The 16339-nt window shown below is 60.1% G+C and overlaps 1 protein-coding gene across 2 annotated transcripts in view; it reads left to right on the forward strand.

Annotated features, from left to right (window-relative positions):
- COL5A1 (collagen type V alpha 1 chain) overlaps positions 1 to 16339 on the forward strand; it is a 158787-nt gene that overhangs the window by 61825 nt on the left and 80623 nt on the right. For both annotated transcript variants that reach the window (XM_079707147.1, XM_079707148.1), the window contains exons 5-11: positions 5642 to 5773; positions 6979 to 7116; positions 7877 to 8128; positions 9137 to 9304; positions 9437 to 9490; positions 14051 to 14092; positions 14285 to 14347. In XM_079707147.1, the coding sequence (XP_079563273.1) occupies positions 5642 to 5773; positions 6979 to 7116; positions 7877 to 8128; positions 9137 to 9304; positions 9437 to 9490; positions 14051 to 14092; positions 14285 to 14347 (849 nt within the window). The remainder of the gene's footprint in view (positions 1 to 5641; positions 5774 to 6978; positions 7117 to 7876; positions 8129 to 9136; positions 9305 to 9436; positions 9491 to 14050; positions 14093 to 14284; positions 14348 to 16339) is intronic.

The raw sequence follows: 16339 nt of genomic DNA on the forward strand, positions 1-16339 counted from the left end.
CTCGGGCTTGGCTGCCCCTCACAAGGACCAGAGCCTTAAGGGTCCCAAATCCCAGGCCCTGCCCCCGAGCCCTTCCGGGCAGAGCGTCTGAGGGGCCCGGGTTCCTCGGGAGCCCCCGCTGGGTGTGGGGCAGGGGGAGACAGGACTTCCCTCTGCCCTGGATGCCTCAGGGTAGTTTTGAGGTGTTAAGGTCATGGCTTCCAGGGCATGCTTGAGTGTGGGGCCCCCAGGACACCTCATCCAGGGCCGCCCAGCGTCCCCGTGGCACCCCAAGGGCTGCCTGTGCCCCCAGTACCCCATCAGTGCTTTTGGGTCCAGGAACCATCCTGCCTGTGTCAGAACCGTTGACCAACCGCCTCAGGTGAGAGCAATCAGACCCCCCGAGGGAGGCCGAGGTCCTCCCTAGCTTTGTGCAGACCTGGTGTTTCCCGTGAGGCCAGGGAGGTGTTTCCTTGGCTTGTGCAAGTGGGTTTGGCAGCTGTTCCCTGAGCCCCAGCTCCGCCTCCCAGCCCTCAGTGGGGTCTGCTGCTGGGGGCTGGGGGCAGCATCCTGAGGCGCCCCTCCCCACCCTGCCCTGCCCTGGGGAGGTGGCGCCCCTGGGTGGCTTGGGGGCAGGGGAGCCACCTGCTCCGTCGGGGAGCCTAGAGGCAGAGCCAGTGCCACATCTGTCACCCCAGGGTCCTGCCCCAAAGCTCCTGCCCCTGATGGGGTGCCCGGGGATGTGAGCCCCCTCCCTGTGTGCAGGAAGAGGTAGGGGGAGGGCTGGAGGGAGCTCTGGATGAGGATCCGGGTACAGAGCTTCTGGGGGGCTTCACACCCATGCCTCAGTTTCCCCTTCTCCATAGTGGGTGGGGGACAGTAGACCCCTGCCCTCTGAGGGACACACCCACGGAACAAACAGGCATGTTTTTTGGTGTGAAAACCCACTTGAGGATTTGGCAGGAAAAATGATTTTCGACGTGTACGGGCATTTGCAGGGGAGGGTGGGTGCTGGGAATGAAGGGGGCTTTGGCCCTCGACTGAGCACGTGGTCACTGCTGCAATCTGGGGCATGGGTGGGCAGGCGGGGAACCAGGCCTGGCCGAGGGCCGGCTCAGCAGGCACATTCCAGAGCCTGGGTTGAGTGGTGGGAAGCACGTCCGCTCCAGCTGGGTCTGTTCCTGGGAGTGGACGCCCGCGCCCTTGGCCTTGCTCATCGCCCTGTGCGGGGCCTGCGAGGCCTGGCGCTGGGCCCACACACCTTGTGATACAGGGACACAGAGATGCACTGGCCACGTCCACCACCCGGGGACCTGGGCTTTCCGGGGAGGCAGGCCCTCTGCCGGACCACTGTGATGAGTGTGCTGGCTGCTCCTTCGAGGGGCGCACCCCCTGCCTGGGGTCACAACTGCCCCCCAAATGCCCCGAGCCTGTTCTTTTTTTCCGGTAACCGCATTTGGAGAACATATATTCAGATGTCAAGCTGCCAGTCACAGGGAGAAATACTTTATTTGAATTGGATGAAATTTGAGCTAGAAGTCATGTTGTTTAATAAAAATGTGTGGTTTTGGTTCACTGTGCCTGTCGTATGGTTCCTGTCTGCTGGAGAGTTTAAAGCGTGGGCCACGGCTTCCCCAGTGGCGCAGTGGTTGGGAGTCCGCCTGCCGATGCAGGGGACGCGGGTTCGTGCCCCGGTCCGGGAAGGTCCCACATGCCGCGGAGCGGCTGGGCCCGTGAACCATGGCCGCTGAGCCTGCGTGTCCGGAGCCTGTGCTCCGCAACGGGAGAGGCCACAACGGTGAGAGGCCCGCGTACCGCAAAAAAAAAAAAAAAAAAACGTGGGCCGGGAGCCTCTGACGTCCAAAGGGAGACGGGGGGTTGGCTGAGCGAGGGGGTGGGTGCCGGGCAGGGGTGCTGAGGTGTGGGCGGGGGGCGCCCCTCTCCTGCTTCGCCCCCATGACAGCCCCACTTGCCGTCACGGGCCCTGCTCACCCTGCACGCCCACTCCTCCCAGTGGCAGGAAGGCAGGGGGGCTGCAGACCGAGCCCCCGGGGACTGCGGCCAGGCTGTGGTCGGTGACACACGGTGAGGGCCCATCTGTGTGCCAGAGACAGTGCTGGCTGTCGGGGTGGGAGGGCCACGCTCCATTCCTCCGAGCCCCCTGCGTGGAGCCGGGCTGCCGGGGGGTAGTTCCGAGTCCTCGCTCATCCCAGGGCAGTTTCAAACCCGGGTTGGGAGGCCACGTATTTGGAACTGTGCCCCAGGGATCGGGTAGGAATGGGCCTTTGCTGGACTCCAGGACTGTCACCCCATCTCTAGGTCAGGTTACACACAGAGCCTTTGGGAAGCCAAGGAGGGGGAGGGTCCTGTCCCCAGAGCTGTGCACACGGCCGGCACCTTGCTTCACAGATCCCAGAGGCCATCCGTGGACCCACGCTTAGTGACTTTGGGTGACACATCACCCCAGCCCTGCCATGGTCCAGTGGTGAGAGGCCACATCTGGCCCCTGCCTGGGGGCCCGTCTCTCTCTCTTCCTGGGGTCTGGCACAGAGAAGGGCCTCACGCACCTTCACCAAATGACTGGCAGGGAGGGTGCGGCTTCCTTGCCCAGGCCTGTGGTTCTGACATGTGCAGATGGGCGCTGTGTTCTTGCTCCGCCCGTGGCCCTGCCCTTCAGGAGTGGTGCGTGCCTTTTGCTGAATCATGGCAGAGCAGAGGCTCAGTAGCAGGGGCAGCCTCAGGCTTCTGGCCAGAAAGGGGCAGTGGGACTGCTGGAGGAATCGATGAAAATCTGATGAATACACAGTCTGGGTATGATGGGGTCTTATCCGTGGGGCACAGGGCAAGCCCAAGGTGTTAGGAAGGGTGTGGGCACCACTAGGCGGTGGTTCTGGGCCGTGGGTGCATCCGCCACGTGTGATGCAGTAGCTTGCACCTAGTAGGTGCTCAGTAATGACTATTGAATACTCGAGCAGATGGGTGGATGGAGAGAAGGATGGATGACCCATGCACGGATGAGCGGGTGGGTGGATGGATGAATGGTGGTCGGGTGGTGGATGATGCATTCATGGACAGATAGATGGATGGGTGGATGGGTGGGTGGATGGATGAGTGGATGGATGGTGGTCGGGTGGTGGATGATGCACGCATGGCCAGATGGGTTGGTTAGTGGATGAGAAAGAGCCGGGCTCTTTGCCTGCAGTAAACACGCTCACGTTTTCTCCCTCCCCGGGGGCTGAGACCCGTTTCCTGTTGAGTCCCTCTTCTTGGCCTTGTGGCCTCCCCGCCACTGGCTCTTTCATGTGTGCCCTCTTGCCCCCTTTTCAGAAATACTGTCCTCTATACGGCGGTCTTCTCATTGTCATTTTCATTTATATGCCACCAGTTTCCCATGCTTCATCCCCCTGGGACCTTTGCAGCCTCTTAACTCCTTCAAACCCCGCCCTCCCCTCAGCACTTTTCCTGAACACCCCCTCCATGGATCATAAGTCTTTAACACTACTTACTGAGCACCTTCACTGTACAAGGAGTTTTGTCTGGAGGACTTGTAGCCTCCACAGCTCGGTGAGGCGGATATGACTATTTTATACCCATTTTTCACAGAGAGAAAGAGCAGGGCCCAGAGAGGTGACGGAACTCACTATGGGCCACACAGCTGGAAGGCGGTCGTGCAGGACAGCTCCTCCCCCACGCGCCCCGGGTGTTGCGATTCCCTCTGCCCTTGGCAGCTGGCTCATGTGGCAGGTTGTCCCCAGTGTGTCCAGGGCTCAGGCTGTCCATCCATCCAAGTGCAGCACCAGAGGAGAGGAGCCCACAACCCGATGACCAGCGTGTGCACACAGAGCCCCGCCCAGCACCCCGGCACCAGGGCCCGAGGGATGCAGACTGACCCGCCAGGGTCAGGAGCACACAGCAGGAGGCCCCCCCAGAGCCTCACAGGGGCTGCAAGGCAGAACGTAAGGGTCTTCCTGGAAGAGGGGAAGCTGGCCTCAGGCCCCAGGCCCAGAGAGGGGCCTCTGCGTGATGGAGCGGAGGTGCAGGATAATCCATGAGAATGTGCAGCCCTGCCATCTGGACCCCACGACCCACAGGTGGTGGCTTCACAGTGGCCTCGGGGCCCGTCCTTTACAGTTACTCGTAAAGTCTGGAAAAAGAACATGCACGGCCGGCAGCAGCGCTCCGAACTCAAGGAGCCCAACTCCCGGCATAGCCCCAGTTACCCCGCGTGGGGCGCCATCTCCGACGACAGAGTCCAGCGTCCTGCGTTCTTCCACGTTCTTTTTCCTCCCTGAGAGCTCATCAGGTCCTGTAGTGATGGGGACCCGCCTGCCGTGTGACCATGACACTGGGCAGGTGGCCTCTCAGGTGCAGAATGGGGATTAAAGGGCATCATTTATAGGGTACCTGTGGGCACAAAGTGGGCGATGCCATGTAGCTTCTCTGTCCAGTGCCGGATCTCCAGGAAACACCGTCTACACATGAGTCGTTAATGAGATGATTACTGTACCAGTCAGTTTACATACATCTGATTGGGGCCAGAGCCCTTCTGCCGGGGGACGTCGGATGTTGGATAAGGGTCATGAGACCTGCTTCTTCCTCACAGCAGCCCTGTCGTTTTTCCATTTTCTACACAGCACGATGAGAGCAAAGTGGAATAAAATGTTTGTATGCTTTCCCGAGCTGACATAGTGGCACTGTCCACTGTCAGAAGGACACCTCAGAAAGACCAGGAAGCTCAGTGGTTGTGGGTTCATCCACGTGTGGCAAGTGTCAGTACTTCACTCCCTTTTATGGCCGAGTACTATTCTCTCACGTGGATGGACCACACCTTGTCTCTCCATTCACGCGTCTGTGTGCACTAGGGCAGTTCCCACTCTCGGCTGTTGTGAGCAGGGCTGCAGTGAATGTGGGTGTGCATGGGCTTGAGTCCCTGTTTGCAGTTCTCCCTTGGGTGAACTGATTTGGGTGAATTGTTTATGTACCTGTGTTAGTTCTCAGCATTGGAATTGATGGGCCATAGGGTATTTTGCCTCTTTTAAAATAAACCCCGCCTCCCACCCCTGTGGTAGGGGGTGATAGGAAAGGAGACACGGTACTTCCAAGCCCTCAGAGTTTAGGGTTGAGGCTAAATGTATCACTCACAGGAGACAAAAGCTCTGAGCACTGGGTGGGCACCTGACAGGTGCTCATCAGGTGTCTGAATGGATGGGTGGCTGGCTGGGTGGATGGATGGATGGATGTGTGGGTGGAGGGATAGGTGATGGAGGGCTGGATGGATGGATAGATGGGTGGGTGGGTGGCTGGATGGGTGGGTGGGTGGGTGCATGGATGCGTAGATGGGTGGGTGGATGGATGGATGGACGGATGGATGGGTGGGTGGATGGATGGATGGATGGACGGATGGACAGATGGACGGATAGATGGGTGGGGGATGGGTGGATGGATATGTGGGTGGATGGGTGGATGGACGGATGGATGGATGGATGGATGGATGGATCAGTAATGCATGGATGGCCGGGTCACTTGAATGGCTCTTGGAGGTAGCATCTCCCCCAGAGGAGGTCTGGCCCTGAGGACAAGCTCTCAGGCATCAGGCAGTTCTTCTGGGTCCCCACGTGGGTGCCATCTGTGCTCCCTGTTCAGGGCTGTCGTCCTTTTCCAGGGAGACATCCAGCAGCTGCTCTTCGTCTCGGACCACCGGGCAGCTTATGATTACTGCGAACACTACAGCCCTGACTGTGACACTGCGGTCCCTGACAAGCCCCAGTCTCAGGACCCCAATCCAGATGAATATGTGAGTCCTGGTGGGAGCCGTGGGCAGACCGTCTGGGGGTGGTGGACGTGGAGGGACACAGAAGCTGTGGGACTCCCGTTTTAAGGAAACCCACTGGGTGAGACTATAATTGATCCCTGGGGCCAGGTGGACTCCTGACTCACTTTATGAAGGGTTCTGTGCTCCCAAAGCAATTGAGTCAAAAAGGATGTTAGTAAAGAATCTTTCACACAAGTTTCTGGGTGAAGAGAGCCATGCGCCCTCTGGATCTACACCTGGGTGGGGTGCTGTGAGCAGAAACGCCACAGGTGCCCCCAGCGGGCTGTCTGGAGCTTGCCAGACAGGAGGGGCGCAGGGCTGTCGGAGCAGAATGATGGTCCTCTGACCCCTAGGGCGGCAGTGACTCTGAGGGGCAGCCTCGGCCCGAGAGCTTCAGGAGCGTGTCCAGTGCCTCTGTCCTCTGACCATGACCCGTGTCTGTGGGTCAGCCTTTCCCATCCACCCGCCCTCACGCCCCAGCAGCACCTCGGTTAATTTGATTTGCAATTCTTTGTGCCATTTCCAAATGAAAATCCTCTCCCATCCCCTGCGCAGATTGGATTCCTGTTTCTTTTAAGTAAAATTCAATCCTGCTCTTTATTTTTTCTCTGAGCTTCCCTTCTTTCACGAGGAGTCAGAAGAGAAGGAGGGGGGACCCCATGAAGCTGTGGAGTCCTGGGCTAGGCATGTCTTTGACACCCGGAGAACAGGGTGGGCAGTGCTCCCAGCTGGGTTGCTGCAGCCGAGGCCTCCTGGCCACGCCTCAGTCTCCCCATGCCCGATACAGAAATGGGTCTGAGGGTGAGACCGTCTCTGTCGCTGTGAAGTCCCTCCCGTGAGGCCTGGGCCTTCGGTGAAGGTCGGGGAGGGCCCTTGGTTTGGCTGGTTGTCCTGGCCCTCGGGTGCCAAAGGGTCAGAGCATTTGGACCTTTTAGGGCTCATCTCTCTTTGAAGGCCACCGGGGGTCCCCGTTTCCTTCCCTGGACTCCTCATGGGGCTGGCTCTGTTCCCCCAGGGGATGGTGGGGGAGGACTCCTTTCAGGGCCCACGGGGTTGGTGCCTGGAGCTGGGCACAACTTTTTGGGGGTCCGATCTTCCCAGTTGAGCCCGCGAGGGAGGGAGATGGCAGGCTGGCATCTCGGGGTGGGGGGCCCGCGCCCTCCTCACGTGGCCCTATTTGCTCTCAGTACCCTGAAGGAGAGGGTGAAGGAGACACCTATTACTACGAGTACCCCTACTACGAGGACACGGACGACGTGGGCAAGGAGACCACCCCCACCAAGACACCAGTGGAAGCTGCTCGAGAGACCACGGAGGTGGCTGAGGTCTGGCCGGGTGGCTGCTGGTCCCTGGAGGCCGTGGTTGGCGGGGGGGACGGGGGGTCCGTGGCGAGCATGGGGACCATTTGGGGATGCGTGGAGAGCAGGGACGGTGGGCAGGAGCTTGGCAGGGAAATGGGGGACCAGGGACCGTATGTGCTTTGTCCTCATGGGGAGTGTAGGGCAGAGAGCTTTCCGTGGTGCAGGGGACACCAGGGGACATGGATGTGATGGAATCCAGTCCCCTCCCCAACGGGTGGCCGGGACACTGGCCCATATGGCTCTAAGAGTCTGGAACGTTCTCTTACTTGTTTTTGGTCACCATGTGGCTTGCAGGATCTTAGTTCCCCAACCAGGGATTGAACCCAGGCCCTCTGCAGTGAGAACGTGGAGTCCTAACCACTGGACCGCCAGGGAATTCCCTGTTCTCTTACTTTATCTATATTTTTTTAAAAAATTAAAAAAAAATTTTTTTAGTTAAAAAAAATGAGATATAAAAAGAATTAAAAAAAATTAAAAAATTAAAAAAAAAAATCTGAGATATTGTTCACCCTGTCCAAGTGCATGATTGCAGGGTTTAGTCGTGCACAGCACTTCCGCGGGCTGGGATGTCTCCCCCGGACCGAGGGGGCCCCTGTGCCCTGATCCACAGGGGCCGGTTGGTTGATAAGTCAGCCTCCCTCTCAAGCCGCAGAGGAAACCCCCGACCCGGTCCTCGCTGCGCTGGCCGCCCCCCTAACCCTGTGTGTCTCTGCCCGGCTCCCAGGAGCTGACCCAGCCCCCCACGGAAGCCCCTCCGGTGCCCGGCACCAGCGAGGGGGCCGGAAGGGAGGAGGACCCCGGCATCGGGGACTACGACTACGTGCCCAGCGAGGACTACTACACCCCACCCCCTTACGAGGACCTCAACTACGGCGAAGGCATCGAGAACCCCGACGAGAACCCCGACCTGTCCCCCGACCTGGGCGCCCGGGCCGAAGTTCCCACTAGCACGGTGCTCACCTCCAATGCCTCTAATGTAATTGCCTTCCCAGCGAGTGGGCTTGGTCCAGGGGAGGGGGCTGGACCCCGGGCTCTTCCTTCTCCACTCCTCACCTTGCTGTCCTGGGGCAGCTGCCCTCCCCCTGCCCACCACAACTGGCCCTGCAGCCCTTTGCAGCCAGGCCGTTTTAAATGATCGCCGAGGATGCCCGGTGAGTTTGCAGTCACTGACTTGCTGGCTGGATCTCAGTGTTGTCAGTTTTTCATCAGCAAAATGGGTGGAATGAGCCCCGCGCTCCAGGTCTCTTGGGGTTCGGTGGAGATGGATGAGGACATGCGTGCTGACAGACATGTTCCTGTCTGTGGCCCGGGTGAGGGCAGGCCAGACAGGTACATGAGCTGGGGGTCTGGACGAGCAGACCAGACATGAGGCTGGGTAGGACCCTGGGCTTTCCCATCAGGCAGACCTGACTTGAAATCTCTGCCAGTGACCTTGGAAAGTGATATCCCCTGTCTCAAAATCAGTGATCTCATTTACAACAACCTGGCACCGGCGTTGCCCACCTCTTGGGGTTGTTGCCACGTCTTCAGGTGGGAGAGGAGTTGAGCTCAGCCCTGGTCCATAGGGAATATGCTTAAAAACAGCCATCGTGTGATGCTGCATTCTTGACGGCCACAGAGCCGACACACGGGGTTCTGATGGGTCCACACCCCTCTGGCAGCGGGCATGGGATTAGGGGCTTGTTACCCCGAGACCCTGGGCCTTGGGTGGAGCCCCTGGCAGCCCCAGGTTCCCCAAGTACACGGTGCAGCCTGGTGCCGCATGCCCGTCCTTCTGCAGCCCTGATTTGCCACGGGGTCTTGGGGGCTTTGGGGTGAGTTTCCCCATCGTGAGAGGGAGATGATGACTCCCAGCAAGTGAAACCCCAGGCTACCTGTGTTCTGTGACCTCGGATGCCACGGTGCTTGGAGTCCCGGGGCTGGGGGCCTGTGCGTGTCCGTTACCTGGCTTCCTCTGGGTGACCCCTGCCGCCTTCCCTCTCAGCCGGATCTGCCTCCGGAGGGGGGATTGGACGACTTGGAGGGAGAGTTCACAGAAGAAACCATCAAGAACCTGGACGAGAACTACTACGACCCTTACTACGACCCCACCATCTCCCCATCGGAGATCGGGCCGGGCATGCCCGCCAACCAGGACACCATCTACGAAGGGGTGAGTGGCTAGGGAGGGTGCCTCCCTGGGCCCTTGGGGGGGACCCCCTGCCTCATCAGCCGTGTGGATTTGGTGTAATCTGTGCCTTCTTCCTGTTCTCCCTCTCCTCTCTGTGCACCTTACAATCCTCAGATCGGACCACGGGGCGAGAAAGGTCAAAAGGGAGAACCTGCCATCGTCGAACCAGTAAGACACTTTCTTATTGTCTCCCCGAAACCGGCGGGGTGGTGGGTCGAAGCTTGGGGCACGTGGCGGGTTAGGTAGGATGTGGCTGGACCTGCGGGGACCCCTGCGCCTCTATGCCTGGGGCTACCACGAGGAACTACGTGACCTCATGGATGCCACATGCTGCTTCGAAAAGCGCCTGGGCAGGGGTAAGGTTCTGGACCTCGAACGAGGTGGTGGCTGCCTGGAATTCGAATGGGTCAGGACCCTTTGTGCCGCACGCTTAAGATCCGGGCACATCACTGTGTGTCGATTTCTCCTTGATAAAAAGACTCGGCTTCTGGGAAGGAGGGAGCTCCCCTGGAGGGCAGAGGGGGTGGTTAGCAGGCTGAGTGTGGACCAGGAGCGGCCGGTCTGGAGCAGGGAGCGTTAGCCGCGGACCCAGCTCTTCACGCGGGCTGTGCAGCCATGTGGCTGCAGGTGGTGAAACAGGGAAGCCTGGTTGTCAGCCATGCCAAGGGGATTTAATAAAACAGCTCTGCACTGAAACTCCCACTGAGTGAAACTGCACTGTGCCAGGCTGGGGGCGGGTTAAACAAAATGACTGTTGAGAACGTCTTAACCTTGGGATCATAAGGAAGAGGTCCCACGTGCACCTCGTGGGTTGGCGGGTGTTGGCGGGGGCCCCACTCTGTGTTGGCATGTCCTCTGCCCTCAGGGAACCGTGCCTGGCCGGGAGCACCAGGGTCCACCCTGTGGCCTTTGGGCTGCCGAGGTCCAGGCCCTGAGCCGGGGCGGGCGAGGTGCCAGGTGATCAGCCAGGTGGGGGAGGGGTGCCCTGCAGCTACACGTGGTGGACCTGGCATCATGGGCTGGGAAGCAGCTCTAAGAGTGGGGAGGGGCTGGCTGCCAAGGTCCACCCCTGCCACATCCTCCAAGAGCCAGAGGGAGGAGGCCAGCGTCCTGCACTCGACAGCTTGTGAGGCTGGGGCCAGGCTCCAGCTTGCTCTACTGCCAGGACTTGGTTGCCCGACATGGAGGCTCCAGGACGCTTCCAATCTTGGGGCTTCTGGGATGGAGAACTGAGGTGACCCCCATCCTCCCGTGGGACTGGGAAGGTTCTTTTGGAACCTCATCCCCCTTAGAGGAACCTGAAGCCCGTGGCTGGGGCATCAGGACGGGGGGACTAGATGACTGTCCTGCTCTGTGCTCCCTGCCCCGCCCCCCAGGCCTGTCCCAGGGGTGGGCGCATCCGCTCCCGCTGGGCTGTGGCCACTGGGCACACACATCCTGTTCTCGGGCTGAGAACATTCCTTTTCCGGTGCCCCCCAAGGGTCCAAGGGAGTCAGGGCTTGTCTGGGGCCGAAAGATGGGGATGCAGAGGAAGTGGGCAGAGGGGCCGAAGGGGTCCACCAGCACCAGGTGGCCCCTTGCTCGGCGACATGTAAAGTCCTCACACCAAGTCCAGACTCAGGGAGGAAGGCGACCCTCGGGGAAGAGCAGTGCGGCCAGTGGTGCCGCCTCAAGACACGGGGCTGCCAGGGACCCGCTTCAGTCCTTGAGGGGCTGTGTCAGAAGGTGGGCCACACCCAGCGTGACTTCCCTGTGGTCCAGCTGTGTGCAGACCACGGTCCAGATGGCCTTGGTCCCCAGTGGACTTGCCGCTGACTCAGGTGCCTTCCGTGGTGTCCCCATCGCTTTGGTGAAAGGGGCATCTTGCCTGGGAAGAGCGGAACCCTCGGGCACGTGGGGGCCAGGCTCTGTGGAGTCCTGGGTTTGGTCCTGGCTCTGGGAAGGCCTGGCCGGCACCTCGGTCAGAACGAGCTTCCTGCTCACACGTCCCCCAGACTGGGCTGCCCCTGTGTGAGAGCCATAGCATCCCAGGTCCAGGTGGAGGCGGGTGAGAGTGGATGAGGTGTCCAGTTGCCAGGCTCCACCAGGCTCCACCGGTGAGGGTGGGCCGGGGGAGCAGGCTGAGAAAATAGAAGCGGCCCAACACAAATAGCATGTCTCCAGAAAATGCATTTCATCTTTGTTCGGGGAGAAATGAGCCATCGGGGTGCAGTTAGGGAAGGATGCCCTCCCCTCTGGCCCCAGCGTTTGCTCCCGCCCAGCCCCCAGCCTGTTTGGAGTGTCCGAGGAGCCAAGGCCGGTCTGCCTGGAGACATCATGGAAACAGGTGTAATTTCTCAACCTGGAGCATCACCAGATGTCCTCAGAGTCTTAGCTCCCTATAAACGGATGGCCGAGTCCTGGACCACAGCCCACATGATCTTGCCTTGGCTGTGCAGGCGTCATGACCCGTGAAAGTTGGGTGGCTGTTTCCTCTCCCCAGCCTGCCCCAGCGACCTCCCTCTGGGGAGTGCGGCTCACTGTCCATGGGGCTCTGGGCACCAGCTCCTTCTCTTTCCATCCATCCATCCCAGGGACACAGGGGCTGTTTCCCACTCAGACCTGGTACCCTCTGTCATGGGTCAGCAACACCAGCGGCTCCTTGACAGGACAGGTGTCCCTCAGCTGAGCGGATTCAGGCCAATCAGATCTGGTGCTCCTGGCTGCCCTGGGACCTCAGGGAACCAGGCATCTCCAGATTCAATGTCTTGTATCATCTGGTGAAGGCCCTGTAACAGGCATGTCTACCTTCTACTGTGGCTTAAGGAAGGTTTTCTTGGTCTGTGCTATGTAGCAGATGAATGGACCCTCGTTAAGGATTGTTTCGAGTTCTCAGCTGAGGCTGAGACCTTCCACCCTGGTGGGGTGTGGAGCGGGGCCAGTGAAGGAAGGCCATGGCTTCCCATGTCTTGGGAGCACTTCTCGTTGGGGTGGCGGCCAGGGGTCCATCCCTTCACTGTACCTGGGAAAGCGCCGGCACCCCTCCACGGGGCTCATCCATCCAGGGCCTCCGACCCTTTCCAGGCCAACCTGGACTGATCCTCCCGTGAGAGCCCACCCACCATGGCCCCCACTCCCTGAGAACAGCGGTTGTGTGTCCGGGAAGACAGCTGCAGCCCTGCAGGGTCCGTGGCAACCAGGGGTTTCTCTCTTAATCCTAGCTCAGTTCTGAGCTTCCTCAGCTGCCTTTGTCAGAGGAGGAGACAGGAAAGTGGGGCTGATGAGGCCGTTTGGAAGAACTTTCTGTGTACATCTCATGTACAAACATTTCTCTGAGTACACATCTGTGTAAACACTGGGTGCATCCTCCCAGCGACTGGGGAGCCCTGGTGGGGAGGGGGAGGGGCTTGGAGGGGACCTGCAGCCCTCCGACACCTGTGCTGACCTGGTGCCTGTCCTGGACACACCCTCTTACTCCTAGGAGGCAATCCCAGGTTTCCCAAGAGGACTGTTCACTTTCAAAGAAAAGCCCAGGGTGCAGCAGCATTGATCAGCCCCAGAGAGAAGCAGCCCGAGCCTGCTTTGTTCCAGGGAAACAGGAGGCAGGTCTGCCACCGGGGGCCCAGTATGTCCAGCCCCCTCACTGCTGTCGCGGCCGTCGCAGGAATTCACCGGGAGGAGGGGTCCACAGCAGCCAGGCGCCCCGCGTGAGGCTGAAGCCTGCCCAGCCGAGCCGGACAGAACCCACTGGGTCCCAGGACCCCCAGAAACCACCCACCATGGTGTTCTCAGCATGCAGACCCTTGCAGGGGCCAGGGGTCCTTCCCTCCCTGGAAGGCCATGCGTTGCCCCTGACCCCTGAAGTGGGCATGGAACACAGAGGACGCTGGGGCCTCTCTGACCTTGGTGTTGACCGGACAGGGGTAGAGAGGAGGCCCGCGCTGGGAAGGTGGCTGAAGCCGAGGCCCGAGAGCAGGAGCCCCCAGGCTGGGAGCTCTGTCCACAGAGACCTGCAGCCTGGTCTCCCCTCCGCTGCCCATGCCAACTCTAGGGCCCAGACTGACAGGGCGGGCAGGAGGCCTTGTCCCCATTTGGGGGGAAAGATAGTGAGGCCTGGGGGCCAGAGGCAGCATGAACCTCGGCTCAGCCGGGTGAGGGGCTAGAGGAGGATGGCAGCTGAGTGTCCAGTGGACTTGGCTGTGTTTTCCCATGTGGAGGGAGGAGGGGGCTGGAGACCCCAGCGTGGCTTGTCTAGCAGTCGGGCCTAACGGGTCTCTAGGAGGGGACCTCAGCCTGTGGTGCCCTTTCCTCTTGTCCTCCCTGAGTCCACCGGGTGGTCGTCTCTCCACCCTCACTGGGCCCTGGTCCTGGGGCCCACGGCTCCCTCCGGCCTCCGTCACCAGGGCCTGCCTGGGCACTGCCCCCTGGGCACAGGAGGGCCAGAGGTGTGGCCGGGGAGTCCTGGTCCCCCTCCCTCCTCTGGAAGCTGTTCTTGAGGGAAGCCTGTTGGTTGATGTCTGGTTTGTGGCCGCCCTGAAAACGCTCAAAGGACGGTCACCGAGGCTGCTGCTCGGGACCCCTCCCAGGACGCAGGGTGCAGACCCAGAGGCCCGAGACTTTGGTCCTCTGGTCCACCCAGCATGGAGGGCTTCCTCAGGACTGGGGTCTGCTAGGGGCCGGGCCCACTCAGGGTCTGGGGATGGAGGGAAGGGGTCCTGGGGTCTCAGACGCTCTCCCTGTCTCTTCCAGGGCATGCTCCTGGAGGGGCCACCCGGCCCCGAAGGCCCAGCGGTGAGTGTCTCATTTTATTTCCCGTGACTTGTGGGAGGTGCTCGGGGGTGGAGGGAGACCCCTTGAAGCTCCCAGATGGAAAAGAGGGGTAAACGCCCTGGGACCGGCACTTTCTCGAACCCTCTCCTGGGCAGGCGGGAACCGCCCTGTGGCTGCACCTTTAACTCTGCCTGACTTTATTTTTAATTCTAGGGTCTCCCAGGACCTCCAGGAACGATGGGTCCCACTGGCCAAGTGGGTGACCCAGGAGAAAGGGTAAGGGCGGCTCAGTCCCCTTGGATCACGGGCTCTGTGGCCTCGTCCAGGCGTCCTCCCTGCTCGGGGAGCAGCCTTGACCTCACCTGTGTGGGTGACCACAGTACACTGACGTCCTTCCCCAAATTGCCCTGTCCCTTCGCATCTCACGCCACCCCTTAGTGCGTCCACTCTCTTCAGATGTTTAGGGGGCCGACTATTGCCTGGCCCTGAGCTGGAGGCAGGAGACCCCTGCAAGAGTGAGCCTCAGCCGGGCTGTGGGTCCCCCGGCGGGTTCCAGGGGCCACCTCACAGTGGCGGCCCTGCATTAGGGTAGCAATAACAACAGCTGCAGTGGCCAAAGAACTCTGGTGCTGCCTGGGCATCCCACAGGATCCGAATTATCCCCCCTCAATACGAGAACTTCATTGGCCTTAAGACCCCCTTGCTCCAGCTTCCCTGTTGGAAATCTAGCAACAGACAGAAAACTTGCTCTGGGTCAGAGAGACCATCTTGGGGTCACCCTAGCCAAAGGGACCATCCTGGGGTCACTCTGACCGAAAGGACACATCCTGTGGTCGCCCTGGTCAAAGGGACCCTCCTGGGGTCTCCCTGGGCAAAGGGACACATCTGGGGGGTCACACTGGTCAAAGGGACCATCCCTGGGTCGCCCTGGGTGGCTGCCGGAGAGATGCAGGCTGAGCCCAGTTCGTGGCAGTTTCGTTCCGACTCCTAGTGGGCGTTTGGGGGTACTGGTGCCCTGTGAGTACTCGTCCAGCTTGACATTTTTTTCTTTTTGTTTTTCCTGCTGGTCTAATGAATATCGATGTGAGCACAATCAGACTGAGAGCTATAATTGGGTGTAGTTGTAGATGAGAGACACTGGGGGCGTGTATGCATCCTAACAGACCTTTATCCCCAGCGCCTGGCACACTGCCCAGAGCAAAGACCTCACGGTTTTGGGGTGGACAGTGCCTGGGTCTGGTCCTGAGGAAAGGCGGCTGGGGTCTGCTTCCAAGGGGATGTTTGGCTGTCAGGTGCTGGGAGCTTTGGGGTGATGCTTGGGTTGATGTGAGGTGATGCCCGCAGACAAAGCAGGCGGCTGCATGACCTCTGAGGGCAGCCAGATCAGACTGGGCACCAAACAGGATTCTCCGCCATGTTGCTTCCCTGTGGCCAGTGGCTTTGGGGGCAGAGTAGGTGGGCCTTGCTCCGTGGCTGGCCTGTGACATGCTTGGCCTTCCCATCATTCCCATGCCGCTCCTGCCTCTGCCACAGTTGAAATTCCAGATAAGCAAGTGAGGGGCCTGTCCTCTCCCCACCCCTGAACCCACACCAGTCAAGTTCTGCCCCAGGGGCTGCAGTCTCTAACCCAGCTCACTCCAAAGGTCTGGGAGTGGATGGAGGGGTGACAGCCGTGTCCCCCCACAGAGCCATCCTCAGATGGACCCAGGGGTGTGACTGAGTCCAGATGTCAGTGAGAGAGGACGGCCTGCCATAGCAGACATCTTCTCTCTTAGACGTAGGGAAGGTCGCCGTCCACAGGGCGCACAGATACTGACTGACATCTCCCGTCAGCCTCAGTGTTGCTCCAAGTGTCTGTCCATCTGTCCGTCCAGCACAGATATTCACTGAGTGTCCACAGTGCTGGGCACTGGTCTAGCACTGAGGATCTAAATGCTCACGAACCAGAGGGTCACTCCTCCCCACTTGGTCCCTGCCTCTGGAGTGAACCTGGGTCAGGGCCAGAGGCAGCGACCCTGCTGGTGCTTTGTGTGCTGAGACCTGAGAGTTGGAAGGGCCAAGGCACCTGACAGTGGAATCCCAGTGCTTTTAGAGCTGGTCTCTCTTAAGTTCAAGTTAGGGTCCAGGAGAAAGGGACTGGGGTTAGGGAGGCAGAGGAATCACCTGCTCTAGAGCCTGCTGTTCCTGCAATTGGAGGGGAAACCTGCAGCCCATTGACCTTTCCAGGGCCCTTCCCAGGGAGAGGGGCTGATTCCAGGAGCTGAGTAC

Source organism: Hyperoodon ampullatus (genome assembly GCF_949752795.1).
Source record: "Hyperoodon ampullatus genome assembly, chromosome: 6".
In the NCBI taxonomy this organism is placed as follows: Eukaryota; Metazoa; Chordata; class Mammalia; order Artiodactyla; family Ziphiidae; genus Hyperoodon; species Hyperoodon ampullatus.